This window comes from Dermacentor albipictus, chromosome 3 (assembly GCF_038994185.2).
Source record: "Dermacentor albipictus isolate Rhodes 1998 colony chromosome 3, USDA_Dalb.pri_finalv2, whole genome shotgun sequence".
In the NCBI taxonomy this organism is placed as follows: Eukaryota; Metazoa; Arthropoda; class Arachnida; order Ixodida; family Ixodidae; genus Dermacentor; species Dermacentor albipictus.
Window position 1 is genome coordinate 37,550,371 of NC_091823.1, and position 22,124 is coordinate 37,572,494.

Below are 22,124 nucleotides of genomic sequence, written 5' to 3' on the forward strand. Positions count from 1 at the left end.
GGCGCATTTAAGGAGCTAACATTTTTAGAGCTAACAGTGCAAGGAGCTAGCAGACAGATTTAGCAGAACATCGCTTACGCTGCCCTTAACTATTATTTCCACGCTCAGAGAACTGAGTCAAGCTTGCAAAGTTGCTAAGTGGGGTTCTACATCGGTGCACAAGTGGCGACGGTGTGTTAGGCCTCAAATGTCAATCAACCAGCCACCAGCAACGCAGCCGGACCTGCGAGGTGGCCATGTGAACACAGGGTTTGTGTTCATTGGGTTCATTTGTGTTCATTTGTGTTAAACGCGCAGCTGAACTCCGGCGTCGGCGATGAGGTCTCGTTTAGAACAGCCAGCGACGTAGTTCTACGAAGCCGCCGGAACGCCAAGCCAGACATTGACTTCGGTATACAGCTGGAACGTGTGCACTAAGTAGCATATGGAAATACTAAGTTCAGACATAGCGAAGCATTTGAAAGGGCTCTCGCATATAGCGAAGGAATCGCACCGTACATAGTCGTATATTTGCAAAGTATAGGGTGGATTTCTGGCAGCGGCAAAACAGACCCCCTAGAAGTACCGAAGGGTGTGAGGACTCCTTTATGCAGGTTGGCTGTCTGTGACATGTGGGTTGCTGGAATGGGCACACATCTGCGAAGTTTTTTTTTTTAAGCAAGCACCTCTTCCAGAGACGCGGGCGAAGCGCAATCGGCTTGCCTGCAAAACGACAAATACGCCAAAGGGACGCGCCCCGATGTTCCGCCGGTAGACACTCGCAGCCTACCCACATGGAAGTTGTGACTGCGCACGCTGCTGCCTCCGCTGAGAAATCTGCCTGAGCGGAGCGGAGTGCGAACACCCCACTGAAACTGCATAAACGGGACAAATGAAATCCGTTTCACACTCTTCGACGTCTCCTTGCACGCGTTGCCGAGTAATGTCTCCTGACGCGTGTGAATCTATAATACTTGGTGAGCGCATTAAGTGCATTGTTCGGGCATATCCGCTTCGCTCAAATGCAAATTCGCTCGGACGCCGTTTCCCGACAGAATCCGAGTCGATTAAGGTTGCGTGTTTCCACCGAATGGCGCGATCCATTATCGTGCGGAAGTAGTGCGTTCTCAAAGTCCCAAGTTAACGGAATGTGAATGCTAGAGTGCAACAGCATGGCTCTGTAGCACCGTACACGTGATTGAGAATCATTAATTTTGGAGCCGTACGTACAAGTCCCGAAGCAAACTGCTGTTCCCAGGAGTAGCTGGCGAACATGATTTCTGCATGTTGGCAGAAAGAAATGCCTTTCACCTGTCAAACCAAAGATTAGTGTACCTCAGGCTCGTCTATATTAACATCATGATGTGATAAAAGCTTTAATGAATGTGCCGAACATCACACAAAAAAGTTTACTCATCAAGCGTAGAGCCTATAGTTCGCGAAGCACGAAATGGGGAAATAAATGACCGAGATGGTCCAACGATTCAAAAACGGCTCTCGGATAATGCAATGCCCCAAGAGGCAGTTCGAAATAGCTATAGAGGAAAGCAGTTCAACCATTAAAATGGAAAAGCATATTGCAGTGGTTGTCAAGTTACTTTCAGCCTTGAATTCCGTTTTTCTTTTTTATCTTGCTTTTACTTCGAGACAGTGTAAATCAAGTTAGACAGAAGGCAAAAAAGCGAGTCCAAACAGAGCCGGCGAGAACGCGTTTTGAAAACACATTTGTCCAAGGAAGCTGTGTTTTCTTTTGTTCTTACATGCGCTTTTGTAAACGTCGGTGTGTGATTCCAACTACTGGCAGCGTGACATTAAGTAAGCAATTGTAATGGAAGAGTGTTCGACCGAACTGCTTTTTCGTTGAGCAAACGCGCGGCTCTCAACTCTCTGTTTACGTGTTAAATGTAATCCTTTCTCAACATCGTATATTCACTAAACGATATAGAAAGTGAGTTAGCGTCATGTGAAACGCACTCAAAGATAAAACAAACAATACAGAGGGATTACAGCAAGATTGTGGCTTGGAAGGGCCGATCAACAGAGGGCGAACAAGATAAGCCTTTGCTATGATTGCTACTCTAGCCTCTACCGAATTGTAGAACGTACAGCGAAGACAAATATGTCAACATTACATCAAGGCCTTTTGACACTTAGGCGCATACTAGGCTCCTTGCATTCTTCATCATCACCTAAATCACTTGACTGTTTCTTTGATCACCTAGAATTAATTGGCTGCCTTCCAAAATTCTAGCTATCATTAAGACTCTCGTGCACACCACATACAATTCTGCAGCGAAATCACGATGACAGAAGGAAATAAAATATTCATCACTGAAGACGCGAAAAGTGAAATGGCTGATATCAGTTCGGGTTTTTGCTTTGTTTTACTTGCTTCGTACTCTCTTTTTTCAGTAGCCTATCTGTACACCCTCTACCTCGCAGAGCGGCACCTATCAGTACGTTATTGTGTCGCCAAGCATCCCTGAGAGAAAAAAAAATAAAATAAATATATATCTTATTCTTTTGTCCTGCTCCAAGTCAACGTTTGGAGAAAGCGACTGGCGCTGACGAACACAAGTAGTCTTGTGGACACGCTGGCTGCGAGCTGAAACCTTCCTTGTTCTCCCGCGTTTGTTAAACGCGGAGAAAGCAGACACACGAGGACATAGGGTGCGAATATTGAACCCGCAGCACAGTTCACAATCAAATTTGTTTTTGCAAATAGGGTTGGTTTTCGGAGTGGCCCGCTTGCCGGTGTTTCTTTGGCCGCCATTCCTGATTGGAGCGTGTGTCGTAGTCGGCCAAGCAAAAGTTGAGCTCGAACATGAGTTCCACGCTCGAACTTGCCATTCTTGAGGCGGTTCCTGCTCGGTCTCAGCTGCCCTTTTTCTAATCACACCGCGGAAATGATGTCATTAGTCAACCGGCGGACAAATTTGTTCAAATTTATACATGTTCAAATTTATATATTAGTTTATAGCGCGAAGGGACACGGGCGAAGACTAGAAGCAGGCAGGACGAGCGCTAACTCTGAATTAAATATTTATTGAAGCGGTCAGCATATATAAGTGACTACAATAACCGTTTGCAAACGTTTTTTGCAATCTCTTATATATGCTGATCGTTTCAATAAAGATTTACTTCAAAGTTAGCGCTCGTCCTTTCTGCTTCTAGTCATCGTATGTATCCCTTCGCGTTATGACCTAAACGTATATTACCGTACCAACACGCACCACTTTCCATCCTTTCGAATTTGTCGAAACATAAGAAAGAAAAAAAGTTGAATTCTAGTACCATATTATTTTAAAATGTTTACTTATGGCTTCAAAGGAAAATGAGGAGGAGTATCGCTTGCGGCAGGCGGACTTAGCTTTGCAAAAGTTACCGGCAAGTACTCCACCAGAGTGCTACTTAACAAATGCGGTAAAGTCAGGAGCCTCTTCACATTCCATCTTGTAAAAGGACAGCACCTAGTATCACGAGTAAGTTGACCCGCAGCGGAACAGGATGCGTGCCATCCATTCTATGTTGATATACATGGGCTCACCAGTCGCTATCCACTGCAGCTCTGTATTATGGATGAACTTTGGGAGGAGCCAAGTCACCTCTCCCTTAAATATTCATTGTCCTCGCGGGAAGAAAAATGTCACTTGCGCGTGAATGTGCGGCCATCTTGTGTTTCAGACTATATATTAACACTTTATGTTCCGCGTCGAATTCAAGACACTCTAACCAATAATAGTCGGTGTCACTAAAAGCTTCACAATGCAGGCACGACAATGATGTGCTAAGTCCCTGTCTTGCATCGCCACGCTGAAGTTTGCGCTGACACTGGGCGGGTCAGCGCTAAAGGGAAAATATGCGGTGAAGGGGAGCGGCTTCAGTCATGAAGCAGGCCATCTTAAGTCACTTCCGTTGCTTGTGGCATCCAGGGCACCAGCCTTGTGGGAACTTGACGGTCTTCAAATATTTTGCATGGTCCTAGGACTGTTGGGCCGTTTCAGAAATTAAGCTGCAAGTTTACGATTGAGCGAATTCACGCCGGAAACAAGTTGCAAGCGAGAAATATCTGAAACCGGGCACGACCGGCATGTTTATTAACACTTCACCTTTTTTTCCCCTTTCCTCTTCGCCCTGTAAAGAGCAGCCAATTGAACTCGGTACTGGTTAACCTCCCTCTTTTTCATTTATCCTTCTGTGTCTCTCTCTCTTTACTAGCACTTGTTACTTTCGTTATGCCTTTCTGCAAAAGCCACACTCACCAAACACGAATGAAGTTAGAGTTCGTAAATAATAAGTCACAAATACCTGTCTTGAACGATCTATACCTGACAATATTTGTGAAATTGCGATATCTGCTTTTGACAAGGAGCTATCGTGTTCTAACGAATACTGTCTCAAATTCATTAAAACTTTGCGGTTTTCTACAATTCTCGTTTATACTTCAGGCACCAAATAAAGATGTCTAAACCGCCTGTACTAGCATCTCACTTCTTCCTTAAAAGAATACCGGTTGTCCGTTCACCGAAGTTGTCTCATAACGAGCTCAATTGCATGTTTCGCATGTATTAATACTTTAATAGGCAAGCGCAACGTAGGTCCCCAGTTAGTGTCCCCCTTTTAAGCAGCGTGATTCGACCACGGCATCAGATGCAGAGCACCCTACAAGGTTGCACATATTACGCGGAGATTTAATAGCATCTGCACCAGAATTTTGGGCCGCCGGTGTGCCGACACGCCAACTCTTGCGGATCTGGTAGGCTTAACTCTGTCGCATTACCATATATAGGAAAGCGCTACGTTATTTGTGAGCTTCCCGTCGTGTATGCGTCATGCGCGTTGATTGTTTAGCTTGTCTTCGACCACAACTGGGAAGAAGTCACATGCAAATACAGTATTGCTCTGCCCTGTCCATGCCTCCGGCTCTAAATAACAGGCGCGTTTAGAACAGAGCCTGTTACAGGCCGCTGGTATATACCGTAGCCTACGTCAATGTAGAGGCCTGTAGCAGGCTTTGTTTTAAACGTGTCTGTTATTTATAGCCAGAAGCGAGGACAGTGCAGAGCAATACTGTATCTATACGTGCCTTCTTCCCAGTTGTGGTCGAAGTATAGCTAAACAATCAACAATACACGACGGGAAGCTCACAAATAACGTCGCGCGTAGAAAGCATGGTTTGGCAACACTACTCGTGCTTGGGAAGCCCGATGAAAGCGATCGACTAAAACACACCCATAAAGTAAGCGAGGAAAAAGTGTGCACAAATCACGCTTTCGAAACGTAAGGCGAAGCAACATTCACACATAGGAAGCGTGGTTGCTATGTGCGACAAAAAATAACGCGTGAAAGAAGCGTGCAAGAGAAGTTTCTCTAGCTCACGCTTGCTCAGCGTTGCGACATTAGCACTATAGCCACTTAGCCAATGCGTACATTAGCCGCCTGGCCTTACGGGGTGCTGACACGCGGACCCGATACACTCTAAAAAGAGTTTACATTTTTTTTTGTGTGTGACGTACCTTTGTCCTTTTTCCATACGCTGCACGCCCACTAATTCCAGGTCACGAATGACATGCGCATTTTCAGCGTTACATATCATTCTCTACAGGAAAGTAGCGCGCGTGGAGCTTTCAATAAAGCAAACGCAAGCAAGACAGACCACGGTTAATGTCGCGCGACAGATACTCCCCAAATGGTGTAAGCTTTGTGTTTTTTTTTATAGTGTAGTGATCCTAGTGAGGCTTACTGGCTGGCGTTACCGTAAATAACGTTGCAGCAACGTAGCCGACCTGCTTGTTACCCTCCTATGTGCTTGCCTAGAACGGCCAATAATTACGCTCTGCATCAATAAAAACAACCACAACATCGACGACGTTTTGCACATTGGCCAATGAGCGAGCGACACAAAACCGCAAGAAGATAAGCGGGAAGCGCTCCCTATTTCTGGCGGCACTCTTTTAAGAAAACCTCAGCTGAAGCGCGAACGAAGGCTGGCATCGATCAACGTCCGGTACGTCTTTGTTCCCAATAGTTCGGGAGAGATTGGAGCGCTTTGTACAGGCCGCAGACGCTAGTAAGTTGGAAGAGCTCTTACCAAAGTACAGGAGAAGAACAACAAGAAAGAAAGCTCGTCCGCGTTGTGGGTCAAAATGATTTGTCGCGCACCAAATACGGGCCTCATGGCGCGAACGGTCATTAGTCAATACAGACCGGAACCGCGTCGGTGGCTTTCAACGGACTGCGCCGTTTTGGGAAACCGCGAATTAGCTTCCGTCCGTCGGCACTCAGCGCACGCTGTCTAGAGTGTACTGAACTCTGGCTGTGTGTAAGCGTCAAAGGTCCTCTCTGAAAGCGAGCGAAAAAAAAAGGAAAACGAGCTGGAGAAACGAAAATCGGCAGCTTGCACGGGAAAACCTTTTTATTTTCTGATTGCTACTGAGGTCGAGCGAGCTTATTACTTTGTGGAGAACCCCATGCTCAGCTCTAATATCAATAAGTAGTCGATTTGCGCTAACGGTTAGTCCGCATGAATAAAACGGGTCTCTCTATATGAGGCGTTGCTTTCAAGTGATCTTTGCAAGACGTTACTTTTACATATAGCGACCATTTCCAGATGCAAAGCATTAGTCAGACGTGCGACCGTCTTCTCAGAAACGGAAGGGGCTCTCATTATACACGGCTGTGTATGCACGCCAAAGTACTCGTAATGTTTGAACATTATGCTAAGAACGCAACTTTGAAGAAAGAAAGAAAGAAAGAAAGAAAGAAAGAAAGGAAGAAAAAAAAAATATCTTCGGTTAGTGCTTATAGCTTGTAAAGCGTGCCAAACCGCCACAAGAGCTTATATGTGGGAAAGCCAACGTGTGTAAAAAAAAAAAATGCCCGAAATGCAAGAGTCACATCCGTGTCCTTGCGTCCTTCGTGTGAGATACACTGAAAGTAAAGCACTTTTATGAGCGACCAAAACATTTTACATGAAATGGACGAGTCGAATGATGGGTTCTTGCGCGCGAGCTGCGAAATCTATCGACGCAACCGTCGTTCTGCAACGACACGTGACCACGTAGACGTGATGAGGATGTTGATATACGTCGATACATGCCACTGCTTCTTTGCTTCAAAAAGAAAAAGAAGTGGTTTGCCATGCGGAGTTTCTCTGCATCGTGGCAGGCACTGTTTACCATTGTGTTGCCAAAACGCGTGAAGAATTCTTGCTTTCTTTAAAAAGAAATCAACCCGCCGTGGTTGCTCAGTGGCTCTGGTGTTAGGCTGCTGAGCACGAGGTTGCGGGATCGAATCCCGGCCACGGCGGCCGCATTTCGCTGGAAGCGAAATGCGAAAACACCCGTATACTTAGATTTAGGTGCACCTTAAAGAACCCCAGGTGGTCGAAATCTCCGGAGTCCTCCACTACGGCGTGCCTCATAATCAGAAAGTGGTTTTGGCACGTAAAACCGCGTAATAAAATAAAGGAAATTAGTGACAGACGAGGGAGTGACACATGTGGTCGACGTTAGGCTGGGTACATCACAACTTGATTCAACTGTATTGTGCCCCTTCCTGCGGCAGTTGCCAATGTGCTGCTTTCTTTCTTTTTCTCTCTTTCAAGCGTAAATACGTTTTCAAACCAAATAATGATTATTATTTTCGGTCATAGTTTTTTGCGAAACCAAGATGGATGGAGGGCCACACTGACCCGATCCATGGACCATGAAAATCCCGCTCACGTAGCATCTATGTTGGTTGAACACGAAAGCCTCGGCGTTTCGGAGCAACGCTTAAAGCAGCAAGTTGCCTTAATGGAGAGTCTCTCGTGCAGTGTCCCGCGGACTGTTTACTGGAGCCCCTGAATCGATCGAAGAGGCGTTCGCTACCATAGGAAGCCGAAATAGAGTGTACGTGACTAGCGAGGTACCCTGGCCGTTTCGTGCACAAAAACAGCGGGAATGAGCTATCTAGCCTTACAGTTTCTCGACTGCGAGCCTGACCCACCACCACCTCTGCAATTGCTTTAGACGCACCCACAAATCGGTGTGTCAATCGCTCGAGGAAATGGACAGGCTTCTTATGGTCGCGTCTGTTCTGCGGCTGGCAGTGTTTTAGAGACACCCAAAACGCTCATTCGCATACCGGCGCTATGCCTTTACGGATGTGCCTCAATGTTTACATGACGTGCATATATATATATATATATATATATATATATATATATATATATATATATATATATATATATATATATATATATATATATATATATATATATATATATATATATATATATAGAGAGAGAGAGAGAGAGAGAGAGAGAGAGAGATAAAAGCAAACGGAAGACAGGGAAGTTAACCAGAGGACATATCCGGTTGGCTACGCTGTATTTGGTTGGGAAGGGGAAAAGGGGTATGAAAGATGATACAAGAAGAAGGGAAGAATGAACAACCAAAAACTCTCTGTGTGGACGCTGTGACATAGTCTGTGAAGGCGCCACATATTCATACACAATGTCAATGACCCACTGAGACATAAAATGCGCCACAGTCGCAATTTGTCGCACAATCCGGTGTCTGGGAAACGCAGCAACGCATTTATCATGGCGGCTACGCGTACGGAGCCCCATACATATCGCTTACGGGTCAATGCCTGCGAGTGTACTTGAAGTCTGTAATTTTATTTTTACTGTAGTTTCAGTGTCTGTTTGATGACATTGTTTTCTGACTAAAATATGAGGGCATAGTATGCACACGTGTTGCTGCAATGAGTTCGCTGGTGGACGCACGGGATTTGATCTGCGTGGCGCTGCATCTTTCACAACCGAAACACACATCCGAGTTGATGTCAGTAAGTTGTAAACAAGACGTACAAGAATAAGAAAATATGGCGCAACCGGGATTCTCATACCACTTGTGAACGATCGATCATTGCACACATGAAAAGCAGTATTTATTACGCCCGAAACTTTACGACCGAAAGAACAACGTGCTGATTCTGCATCAAAATACAGCGTACATTTACGACCATATGTGCTTAATTTGCATACGATAAAGAGAGAGATGTTCACTGATGAAGTTGTAAAGAGATTGAAAGTAGGACATTCAAAGCAGAACTAACAATAAACACTAAACACAGTGTTTATTTTATCAAGAGCGTTTGCCATGAACTTCATATTCCTTTCGAAAAGAAAAAGAAAAGGTTTTCATTTAGAAACCCTCAAGAACCGCAGCAAAGTTCTACAATCACGCTATCATAGCGGCAATGCCACATTCCTCTATTTGTTTTTTTTTGTTTTTCTGCCTTCTAAGAATTACGTCATACACTATGCATCACCCATATCTTTCCTCGACACGCGGGTGAATCTCTCATGCTCCCGTGCTATAGCCGAGTCTTACATCATATTAATTGAGGGTGGAAGGTTCAACTCACCGCCATCTCTTTGAATGTATTACCGGGAAAGGTTTTCTTCAGATCTGTGTTAACCTTATTAAAGAAATTCGCATTGTTCAAGCAAGCGCAAAATATTTATGAGCAGCAGTTCAGCCTTTAACCATTTAGAAGTTAATGTTACGGTATTTTAGGCGGTAACTATACTGCCAGGTTCTGTTCAGGTCTGTGTTGTTCTAATTAAAAAAATTGCATTGTCCAAACGAGCACAGAATATTTGTGACCAGCAGTTCATTCTTTACATATTTAGAAGCTAATGTTTCGGTATTTCAGGCGGCGACGTAACTGCATCTAGTTACTTTCGTAATCGTTGAGAATCCGTCATGCTAAGCGTATCAAACCATGCGCTACATTCCTAAAAGTGCAGCAACTACCCAAATTTTATTGCCGGTAGCGCTGTTCACCATGACAGAGATGAAATAACATCTCCTGATAGTTATTTCCACATTGACGGTTACTCTACACTAACTCGCACGACAATTATCTTTAGACTCATGAGTTTGCGGATATCTGGATAAGTGCACGGACTATCTTGCTGTAAAAAAAGAGGAAAATTTATGGAGCCGGTGTATAATCAGTAGCCTCGTCAATTTGTTTTAGATTTCATAGATTTGACCTTATTTGAGATCTTGTGGTCTACCTTTCATATGGTTTCACGCCGTTGTGTGTGTGTGAGATAGATAGATAGATAGATAGATAGATAGATAGATAGATAGATAGATAGATAGATAGATAGATAGATAGATAGATAGATAGATAGATAGATAGATAGATAGATAGATAGATAGATAGATAGATAGATAGATAGATAGATAGATAGATAGATAGATAGATAGATAGATAGATAGATAGATAGATAGATAGATAGATAGATAGATAGATAGATAGGCAGGTGCGGACAACCTGTCTCGTACGGCCCGTTTCAAACGGAGCGCACTGAGGCGCGTCTGCCTCGCTAATCGGGAAATCGCGAGAGCAGCGTGTGGGTGACGCGCGGATGCGATTAACAGCAGCCGCCGCAGAGAGACCTCCGACGAGAGCAGCCCTTAGTCGCGGGGAAATCGTGCCACCAGTGTCAGCGGCGACAACGCCCAAGCCTTACTCGTAGCCGCACGTCATCGGCCCTGCAGGAGTACTGATTGCCGTCACACACGCTGGTAGCGCGGACTGACCTCAGCAGATGACACCCGCGGCGATCGTGGCCCTCCCCACCCCACGGTCCCCTGACACCACCTCGGAAGCGCAGATGAGGTCGCCCACGCGGCTGCGGATGCCTAGGCTATCGGCAACTATGCGCGTGCGCACCCCGTCTGCCCTGCCCTCCTTCTCCGCTTTCCACCTTCGCACCCTCCTCCTGCGCTATCGCCATTCTTTCATCTCCCGCTGCGTACCGTGTCCCCTTTCATTTTTCGCGACGCTCGTTCGCTCGGTTACGCCGACGCCCGCAGATGGAACGGGCGCCTAAGAGTTGCGCTTTAAAAGATGCGAATAACCGTATGCTTGCTTGTGCGGTTATGTGGTATCACTTTCTCCTGTGACGTGTAAATTTCAAGCAGTTTTTTCAGTGATGCCACAGAACTGTGTCTGAGTTTTCTTTTTTTATTTATCTGCATTCGAGGAGATTTTGGGTCCTGTAAACAATGTCGGTTACTCTTACTCATATAATTGGTGGGCTGAGAACGAAGCAAATGTTTCCATTAAAGACAGAAGAAAAAGAAAAGATACAGGGACATCAGTTTCGCAAATTTGCGTGCGTTCATGGGAGTGTTTTGACAGCAGTAAAACTTAACCGCGATTTTTGTTCCAGATATTCTACACCATGTTGGTCATCACTGGAGCGTTTCATGCCAGCTCCGTGTTGCACTCACCTGGTAAGGCGGCAGATGCAGCTTGGCAGACGACATCACCTACACTTCTCGTGTTATGGTTCAAACATTATTACTCAGTCAAAGATAACAAGTGATCATGTTTTGCCTGTGCACCGTTGATACAGAAGGACCCTGCGAGTCTAATATATAAATATATCAATGTTTGTGTGAGGGTATTACCGCAATGTGGGTCACTTCCTGCAAAAGCCTAAAAAAAGGAAATGCAGCAAAAACACAAAGTTTTCTGAAAGCATGCGGTGTAGAACGAATGAAAGCAGCAATTCAGTTCGTGACATGCCGGCTCGCCGGTACATACAGCGTACTGAACATTTCTGCGCATCAGAGTCTTACGCGCTTTATTTACACGCCATTTATTGCGATTCGTTTCAGTGGGCTTCATGTTGATCCTCATACTTCTCGTTTTCTCTGGGCTGTGCATAATATTCTCGATGGTTCTTATCATCGGACTCTTCCTGGTACGTTGAGAACTTTCCCACTCATTCTTCAGAGGTACTGTTATATGTAGTAATGTACATGTAGACTGTTGAGCATACACGTGTATGCAGTAGGTGTGTCCGCGCGCGTGTGTGTGTGCGTGGGTGTTCGTGCGTGCTCCGCGATCTGCCCTAATACGTACTTCGTATTAGACTAGCAGATAGCCCATTCTCTGTTGGCATAAGTGCTAAGCATGTATTTCATAGCATTAACATAATGAAGATGCTTTTGATGAAAAGAAAGCCGCCCCTAGTCACTTTGGACTCTTCTAACAATAGATATAACATATTGCACTGAACTCAATTCTTGTAGACATGCTCACCCCCTTAATCTCAAGACGACACGTGCAAAAAGAAGAAAAAAGAGAAAAGAAACAGCAACTTCCACTGCAACAACTGCTTTAGGAGGCTAAAAATAATTTGCTATCTGCCAGTGGCTTTACATGTCAAATATAGTGTTTGAGACTGTTTCACAGTGCACAACAAACGTGGATGCCGGCGCGGGATCCGTATCCCTCTCTCTCTCTCTCTTCCCCAACTGGGCTTAGCTGCCGCGCGCGCCTGCCGGCCGTGGTAGCTGCTGCTGCATCCTCGGTCTCCCATGAACATCGGTGGCGTGCGGCGTTGGCACCGCAGGCTGCTGCTTGCTGGCTCGGGCAGCCCGTACCGCTATGGCGCATTACTCGCAGCGCAAAACTTGAAGGACCACTCAGCGGCGTTCAATTGGACGTTAACGTTTTCGCATTCACAGTTCGTGAGTGCTGAGGTGTGTTGGAATTTTTTCGGTTTTTGATGCGCTCATCGTTCTCGCTCGATTACAGGACAACCGACTTCTTCTGATTCCGTGGCTGACAGTCGTGCCCATGACAACAGTGTTGGATGTTGGCCTCTCCTTGTACTTCATCACCGGCCTGGTAAGAAACTACGTCGAGTCAATCCCGCATGTTTACGGGTAGACTGTAATTGCTTCCTTGGAAACTAAAACCGAACAACGCGAGCGATAATCAGCCATGTCTCGCTCTAAGCGATTTCTGTAGGGAACATCTGACAATGTTTGCCCGTGTACGAAAATATTCTTGTATTTTACTTCTGCGAAATATTGCGTGGTGTTTTCGTGTTGGGTACATAGCGTAGTATATCTGTGTATTGTCGAAAGGAACTTAATAGATATGCTTAACCAGGCGCAGCGTCCAGGTTGATCCAAACTTTGGAATCAAGTAAGCAGTGGCGTAGCTAGGTCGTCTGGCACCCGGAGCCTATAAGTCTTCTGTCACGAAGGTTGTAGGATCGTTTCCCACCTGCGCAAGTGACGGTTGTGGGATCTCCACCTGCGGCAGGTTGTTTTTTCATCCATTTTCATCTCCTATAATTTATCGGTTCTTTATTTCATTTATTAAGCACAAGTAATTTCCCCTATGTTGTCCTTGCGAAGGTTGTGGGATCGTTCCCCATCTGCGGCAAGTGACGGTTGTGGGATCTCCACCTGCGGCAGGTTGTTTTTTCATCCATTTTCATCTCCTATAATTTATCGGTTCTTTATTTCATTTATTAAGCACAAGTAATTTCCCCTATGTTGTCCTTGCGAAGGTTGTGGGATCGTTTCCCACCTGCGCAAGTGACGGTTGTGGGATCTCCACCTGCGGCAGGTTGTTTTTTCATCCATTTTCATCTCCTATAATTTATCGGTTCTTTATTTCATTTATTAAGCACAAGTAATTTCCCCTATGTTGTCCTTGCGAAGGTTGTGGGACCGTTCCCCATCTGCGGCAAGTTGTTTCTTCATCCACTGTCATTTCCAATAATTTATCGTTTCTTTATTTCCTTCATTAAGCACAAGGAATTTCCCCTGTGTTGTCCTTGGTGTCAGTGTTTGTTGGCCTCTTATGATACGACTAATAAAAATCGGGCAACTCGGTTAACCCCCTTTCTCCCCGCTAAGATGAGTAGCTTAGCGACCACTTCGCAAATTAAATTTTTTTGTCTGCACATTCGTGTAATTATTACGTAGGATATTTTGATGAAGCTGCAAGGAACAATACTGCAGCACTACAGATCTGGTACATCGATTACATGAGCAAGGGCTTCTGGAGCATTCATTACCATTTACGCCCAGTCAAACCGGCGGAAAGAGAGGGGCCTTCAGATATATATGACCCCCCCCCCCCCCCTCCCATCAGGGACCTGGCACCCGGAGCCCATGGCCTCCCCCTCTCCCCCCTCCGTTACTACGCCAGTGCAAATAGGCCGATGTCCTTTCAGGAAATAAGCACATGGCACTATAACCTCCCTACGCTGGAAACGACTTGAAAGTGTGCGCGGGAGAACGCCGTAAAAGGCGCACATAGGCTTATTGCTTGCGTAGCGGGTCCACTAATACCTAACGATATCGTTAAGAGAGGAAAACGTTCGTCTAATGGAAAAGGCACGAGAAAGATGGTGCCGTGCGTCCGCTGGTTAAAAGAAAAAAAAATCATCACAAGCTGAACTAAAATCTGCACCCGTTGCGGCAACGCTTACCGTTACTTCGCCGATAAAACCAGAGCATGCTACAAGCATTCTACGAATATGTCATGCTATCGTGTCTGACTTTAACTCACGCCTCCTCAAAAAATGGTGTACTTTTATTTTTTTCTTCCTACAGCGGATTAACGCCTTCGTCGTGACTATGTACATCACTGACTACACACTGTGCTCCATGAACGTAAGTTTTCGTTGCCAACGTTAACTACTTCCCCAGAGAACTGTACGTCTGACAGCCACACGCAGGTATACCTAACCAGCTCAATTAATATGCAGAGAAAATAGTCAGAACCAGTATAAACATAGGTCGCAGTACGGTGAGTATGCACTTAATCGTTTAGTTCCTTCAGGGAAGAAAAGGACACAAAAAAGAAGAAAAAAAAAAGCACGAGTTAAACCATGATAGCAGAAGAGGCCGAAACGTCAGAGCTATGGCACCGGGATAAATTGAGAAATAAGTCTGCTAAGGTGAAAAGCTAGAAGCAGAAACTGTAGGTCACTGTAGGTTAATTTATGTCTCACTAAATACGTTAAGAAAGAGTACGGCATTGTGGAAAACCGGCTTTGTCGACTGATGTTAGTTGTTCGGAGTCGGCCAAAGCTTATAGCCGCCATTCGGAGGGCAAACGCCGGCAAATGTGAAACAGCGATACACAGCAGGACCAATAGTGAAAAACTTTTTAAACAATCAAGTGGCCCTATAGAAGGAACCTAACGGGAGTTGTGAAGTAGCATGAAACCGGCCTGCCGTTCGATATTCTGCAGAAAAAGCGTAGTCTTTTTTTCTGTGTGTGTTTAAACACAGCACCATTTTTCTCACCAAAATGAGTAAATTCATAAAAAAAGTTGCAGACATCGAGGTTGTCTTTACAGTATGCATAAGAACGAGTTCATGGAGTAAAAGTGAGCGGGGCAGGACAAACGGAACGAAACGAATGGTTCGCTGGCTGTCAACCAAATTTTATTGCGCAAAAGGATTTATGTGCCATTCAACCACTCAAAAACGTACAAAGTGGTCCAAGCTAGCACTATTTTGTTACACTATAGTACTCTTCAGCTTCTATGTTGCATGTATTTTACACCGAATATCTTGTACTTCCCTGTTATACTGATCTTTTTACGTCCAGCTTCACGCGGCCAGTGTGGCACGATAAGCTGCCCATACGATCGCCTCGTGGAATAACGTAAAGAAAAGAAACAGGAAAGACCAAAGCCCAACGCTATTGGCATCATGCCAAGGCTGCTCTCGGTGATTTGCAGCAACTGTACAAGAGCTTTTACAAATTGCATTCATAATGGCAGCGCGAACTGAAGATAACATGCGGACAAAGAAAGAAAAAAAAAATAACGAGACAGGCGCTGGTCCTCGACGCTCACCCCCGCCCCTCATACCGTTCATTCATTATCCTTCCTTTTCCGTGTGTCTTCTTGAGTTCGTGCCGCCAATATGAATTCAAGCTGTAGCAACCGACCAGCCAGCCTACTCACCATGTGAGGTTTCTTTACAGAGCTCTGTCGTCGCTTGCTTCGTTGCAGCGCAAATACAGAGTGCTTTCTTCTTGTTTTTCTTTCTCCTAGGCAGGTATACGCCATACTTTGCGTTCTCTCTCAATACCAAGAGTACGCCGTCGGACGCAGAGCAACGGGGAAGAAAGCGCGCGCTGCAGTAAGTATACCTGCGCGCTAGTGCTAACTCTCGCACGTGTAATACACCCGTGGAAACTCCTGGCGCGTGATCCGCGTGGTGGAGAAGCATGCCACGCTGCCTAGACTGCAGGGCAGAGAGTGTTTGTCACAGCATTACCCAGGGGTGAAATCTGACACCGCTTTCTAGGCGAACTTCCTAACGCAAGCTATGTCACCATGGGAACGCTGCGGGATGTGAGCGTGCAAGGCTTGTCTCGTACTTGGCTAGGCTTAAAGGTATAGTCATTTTCGCACATGTAATGCTTTCTGAGAGAGAGAGAGAGAATGAAGAGGAAAGGCAGGGAGGTTAACCAGATATGAGTCTCCGGTTTGCTACCCTACACTGGGGATGGGGGATAGGGGTTAGAAAGATGACAGAGAGGAAAACGCTAAAAAAAGGAAAAAAAAACACGCACACATGGAGGCACACACACAAAAAGGCGTTCCAGTTAAAGTCGTTCACACAGGCCGGTAGATCGCAAAAAGCGCAATAGCGCTTGCACGGCCTTCTTCTGTGACGGTAGGTCCTCTCGATGTTGTAGAATTCTTTTTTCGGATAGCGCTTGTTCGTCCAGTTTGTCAAGTTCGTGGCGAAGGCATGCCCTCTGTGTACTGTACTGCGGGCAGGCACACAGAATATGGCCAATTGTTTCTTCATGGCCGCAGTGGTCACAGGTTGGGCTGTCGGTCATCCCTATGCGGAATGCATAGGCTTGAGTAAAGGCAACGCCCAACCAAAGTCGATATAAAAGCGTGGCGTCTCTACGGCGAAGCTGTGATGGCGCTCGAAGACTTAATGTTGGGTCAAATGAGTACAGTCGCGTGTTTCTTAATTGTGGTTCATTCCATTGCGACGCGGTGCACTGCCGAGCAAGTAGGCGGAGCTTCCGTGCTGCGTCAGTTCTAGAATGAGGAATCGGGACGCAGCGTTCCTCAGTATGGGCTGAGCGGGCAGCGTGATCCGCCCGTTCATTGCCGATAATCCCGCAGTGACTTGGAAGCCACTGAAAGGTTATCTCATGGCCTGCTTCACTTATATGTTGCAAAGTCTCTGTAATATGGAATATTAGTTGCTCGTGTGGTCCACGTCGCAGAGGTGACAGTAGAGACTGCAGTGCCGCCTTCGAATCGCAGAATATTGTCCATTTATGTGGTGGTTCATCACCAATGTGATGAAGGGCAGTAAAGAGCGCTGCGAGCTCTGCTGCCGTCGATGTTGTCGCGTGGGTCGTCTTAAACTTGATTGTTGTAGCTTTCGCTGGTATGACGATTGCCGCCGCGGTGCTACTTGGAAGGACAGATCCATCAGTGTAAATATGCGTAGAATCACGGTAGTTCTCGTACAAATGTAGTAGCGTGAGCTGTCTAAGGGCTGGCGATGATAGATCAGCTTTTTTCGAGATACCAGGTATTGTGAGGTTGATTTTTGGCTGAGCGAGGCACCGAATTCTCAGAAAGCATTACCACATTGAAGTGCTCAGGACCCATATAAGGAATGCTTTCTGAGAATTCGAGTAGAACAAGTGACCTAAATAGAGCTAGATTGAACCTGAGGAACAGTGAGAGCTAATTTTGTAAATTTTCCTTTTAAATTGAGTTGGCCTGCCGCTACCATTCACCTTTGTTATAATTAGACTACCCAGCATGAGTTCTCAAGGTTGAATAATGTACTAAATGTTCTGACGTAATATTGTAAAAAAGTTTACATTTACGGGCTGTTTTAACTAAGGATGGGTCACTGGGACAGGATGGACTCTGCAAGCCAGACGCGTATTCGTGGCCAATCCGAAGCCACTACATTCATGCATTCTTTTTTTCACATTCAAAGAAATCCCGCAGCTCCAACCGGCATTATTGCGGAGGGCATAGAACAGTGTAAAACAAATCAGCAGAGTTTCGGCTCACTACTTGCGCCGGCAACAAATTCCCTTCCGACATGGTCCAAGGAAAGGAAAATAATATTAAGAGGACCTGTCCTGGGGAGATGCTCTTGAACCATACAAACATGGTCTCTGCGACCAGATATGTAATGTGGAGGACGCGAGTATGACGAGGCCACAATTACAGTTCGGTTATGGCAAACTGAATTTAGCAAAAAGCTTTAAGCGAAGATTTTTTGCAGCGTTCGCTTAGCGGAGCCAATTCTAATACTTAAAAATAATTTCTTGCACTAACAAACCGGTTGTACCGCCCCAGGACATACCTAGCGATGCTGGACAGGATGCGTTCCAGCTCTTTAATTCGCACCGAATGAGCATTCCCGCGCACAAAACAGGGCGGAAGCGCGAGTTTTACCTCTAGGTAGAGTTACAAAAAAACGGTATGGCAGAGCTGCATGGCCGCAGGCTTGATCTCCTGGCTGCGGCATTCGCATTGCGAAGGGGGCGAAATGGGCGACACACAGCACCACCCGCGCCGCTGCGATTTCGATGAGCTTCACAGAACCCGACACTCTATGAAGAAAATGACTAAAAGGAAGCTCGGTGACGAAGGAGTGGTCTCGCTGGCGTTATCGTTTTAACAGAAACTTCTGCCCCGGTGCATGGCCAGCTGACGAAAGACGGCATATAAAGCAGTAGATATTGCACCATGTTCAAAAAAGTAACGCGTAGGCGTCTTTTCATGACATTTATTTTTCAACTTTAGAATAGGTAAAGTGATTAAGAAAAAAAAGGACAATTATGTACGCTAGCTATGCGTGCCTAGGGCGTACCCGGTCAAGTCCTACGACATATCTCTGTGTCGTTCATTTTAAACCGCACCAAAAAACACATGAACAAGGAAGAGCACAGGGCCAGTGTTCTTCATGTGGTGTTCCTTGTCTGTATGTTCTTTTGGCGCTGCTAAAAATGAATGAGCAATAGCAACTAGCTCACGCCCAATCCCTTCTAACTCTGTGTCGCATGTAGAACTACTCAAATCGGTCTATTCTTCTTTCAGTTTTTTTCCTCTATTTTTTTCTTTCTTCTTCAGCACGATATTGCTTCCACTACTTACAACTGTTTCTAGCAGAAATAGCCGCAGTGAAGTAGTCAGTATTTTGGAAGTGACGAGTTTATTAGAGAGCACAGAGTCTTCGGCGTAATTAATCATGAATAAGCAGTGATTGCGACGAAATAAAATTGCTAGCGCAGTTCCCTAAAGGTTCTCATGTTGTGGCCTGTTCTTGACGTACAGCAATATTTGCAGCGGACAGCTAATGAGTGAGCTGTAATACCTGCTAAAGTGGTTGGTGTCATGTATATCAGTGAACGATTAGCGCAACAAAAAAGTCGCACTTCGCACACCAGTATACGTTTTGAAGTGCGCCAGGCCTGAACTGATTCCCTCTTCTCTCGAACTAGTCGGCTTTTTAGTATTAAGTGGACGGTGACCACTAACGGTCACTTAAGGTTTTTCGAGAGGTGTACGAAATATTAAAAGCAGAGATATCAACAGAATACTCACAATATTAGAGAACCACGACGGTGCTACGGACCACGTGGCGGCCCTAAAGTTACACTACCACGGAAATTAATCAACACACATGCTGACGGAGATACGTCAAATTATCGTTGGGGCAAGACAGTTGCTACACGTCGAACAACGTCTTCTTCTTTCTTTTTTTCTTTTTCAATACAGCTTCCTGTACTTTCGGGACCCAGTAACAAACCCGACCCACCAAAATTGAGCAGCGTCTCTACTCGGCCCAGTAGGACGCAGCCGCAGCCGAAGACAGTCAGCGTGTCACAAAACTCGGCGCAAGCAACGCCTCATGTAGGAGCAGTGCCAGCTGGTAAGCCACTCCGTGCATGTATATATATGGTAATACAGTGCTCGTGCGTGGAGGGGGTGTGTCCATTGCCGATTTCTCATTTTCTCGTGTGTCTGACAAGAATGATCTTCTTTCGGTAGACAAAGTTGTTCCTCTGGAACGGATACCGGTCCTGCAGATGATGCCAGCGATCCCCGAAATGTCGACTGCATTCGCCGGCGGGCAAGAGGAGATCTCCAGCAGCGTCCCCATCTCGACGGCTGAGACGTCACTGCAGCCGTTCGCCGAAGAGGCCCAGCACAGACGAAATGACCTCGTGCTGGTAATAAGATTTTCGAGATTGTGCGCATAACCCGCAGCCGAAGTGTGCAGAGCAAGCTTCAGCTTTGACAGAAAAGGAGACAGAGAGTGTGAGAGAGAGAGACAGACAGAATTTAATAAACGCACCTTCTATGTGACTCTCTTCGTTTCAAAAAAAAAAAAAAACTGTACGTAGAATCGCCGCAGGGAATTACCAGAATGATGCGTAAGCATATCTTAGTAATGACGTGGCGTTCAGTTCTCGTGCGCTGGTGTGTTTGGTATAATTGCGAGGACGACGGCGAAAGAATCGTGAAACGGAGGAGCGCGGATTCAGCACCGAACTGTTAAGTGAGACCTGCACGAGACAACGTACAATAGGCGAGTAGAAGCAATGTTCACTCGTGTTATAAACAGCCCGCAGCGGATATGGACGTGGGGCGAAATGACGAGGGAGATGTAGGAAATAAAGGAAATGTATGCAGCTTTCCCTGGAACATCGATATCGGGCCGCGTCGGCATGGCGTCGTCCCTCTTGTTGCGTTCGGCAGCGTGTCGCTGTAGTTCCCCGCTCTGTGCAGCGTCATTGATTTGTTTCCAGCGTAACTCTGCATTCCTGCATTTCCGTGCTTCTTCACTAAGCAGATGCGCTCGCCTTGGCGCCATTACGGTAAGCGCGATGGCGCTGCGGCGACACGAGCTGCTGCGAAAGGTGGCGCAACGTGAACTTATGAGGCAAGCGAAACTACTGCAGGTGGTGGCACCAGGTGCGATGATTAGGTTCCGATCCAAATCCACGGCTGCTCCACAGTTCTGGTGCGTGCCTGACTGGGTCTATATTGAAGGCGCTCATCTTACGCGAAGGAGGTGCGGATGGACAGTTTTCTCGTTTACGGGCATTTCTGGTCATAGAAATGATTACGCATTTCAAAACGCGCTCGCGTCACATATGACAAACTTGGGAACCGCCCCCTTGTAGAAAATAATTCTTCGGACCTTGCTGCCAATGGAGCCTTTGCCATCAAGCATAGCAGCCGGGTGCTCGAAATATTAGGCCACGATTCCAGGCACGCGTCTCTCGTTCCCAAGCCAGCCAACTCTTTTAAACGCTCAGCGCGGGCGCCCGGTGCCATAATTTTTGTACGAAACTCTGTGCCCGGTGCCACTTGGTCGTCTTCATTCCCTGTCACAGTTCACTCTGTGAGTTACCATATATACATCTATATGAGCGACTGCAAAGAATGCTTACGCACTATCCGACAAGGTACACTAGAGAAAACACCGGGAAGGCGGGAGATAGAAATTCAAGACGATGAGCAAAACGAAAACGAGGCAAGAGCGGGAGCCAACGTCTCGAAAAGTGGACTTTTCTTTTTCAAAAAAAAAAAAGTCCACTTGTTGGAACTTTGGCTCCCGCTTTTGCCTTGTTCTTGTTTTGCTCAAGTTCCACTAGAGAGCTTCTGCAGTAATTTATCATATCTTCTTTCTCTTTTTTTTTCTGCTCATATTTTCCACCCTTTCATCTTCCCCTCAATGCAGAGTAGTCAACGGGATAGTTAATATAGTTCATCTCTATTCGTTTTAACTTCCCTGCCTTTCGCCTTTCGCCTTTCATCTCTCTCTCTCTCTCTCTCTCTATCTGTCTCTCTTTTCGTTTTCATCGTTTTTCTTCCTCACTCTCAAACTTTTTGATAAAACATGTCAAAACCGGAGATGCCCATAAGAGGTGGGCTTAGTCTAGTTTGTGTCGTCGTGTTGTCTTCTCACTCGTGCGTGTACCCTAAGACAAAAATTCAAGACTTAAAAAAGAAGAACAAGGAATTCGAAGCAGACACTGTGTTTTCGTAAGTGTTCTTGCACAATTCTATTGAACTCTTATCATTTATCCCGCTGATTGGGCAATCACGGTGACAGCAGGGACAGGGGTTCACGCGTGCCAATGTCGAAGCTAAGAAAAAAAAGTGAAATGAAAATAAAATAATATTCAAGGTTTTACGCACAAAAACAGTGATCTGATAATGAGGCACGCCGCCCTGGGGGGACACCGTATTAATTTTGACAACCTGCGGTTCATTATCGGGCACCTAA

General features: G+C 45.9%; 1 protein-coding gene across 1 annotated transcript in view; it reads left to right on the forward strand.

The window, feature by feature from the left end:
* Positions 1-22,124, forward strand: part of LOC135903417 (uncharacterized) — a 29,182-nt gene that overhangs the window by 2,835 nt on the left and 4,223 nt on the right. Inside the window, exons 2-9 of the mRNA XM_070536428.1 lie at positions 11,222-11,285; positions 11,673-11,758; positions 12,598-12,690; positions 14,418-14,477; positions 15,875-15,962; positions 16,131-16,177; positions 19,604-19,757; positions 19,877-20,058. Of these exons, the coding sequence (XP_070392529.1) occupies positions 11,222-11,285; positions 11,673-11,758; positions 12,598-12,690; positions 14,418-14,477; positions 15,875-15,962; positions 16,131-16,177; positions 19,604-19,757; positions 19,877-20,058 (774 nt within the window). The remainder of the gene's footprint in view (positions 1-11,221; positions 11,286-11,672; positions 11,759-12,597; positions 12,691-14,417; positions 14,478-15,874; positions 15,963-16,130; positions 16,178-19,603; positions 19,758-19,876; positions 20,059-22,124) is intronic.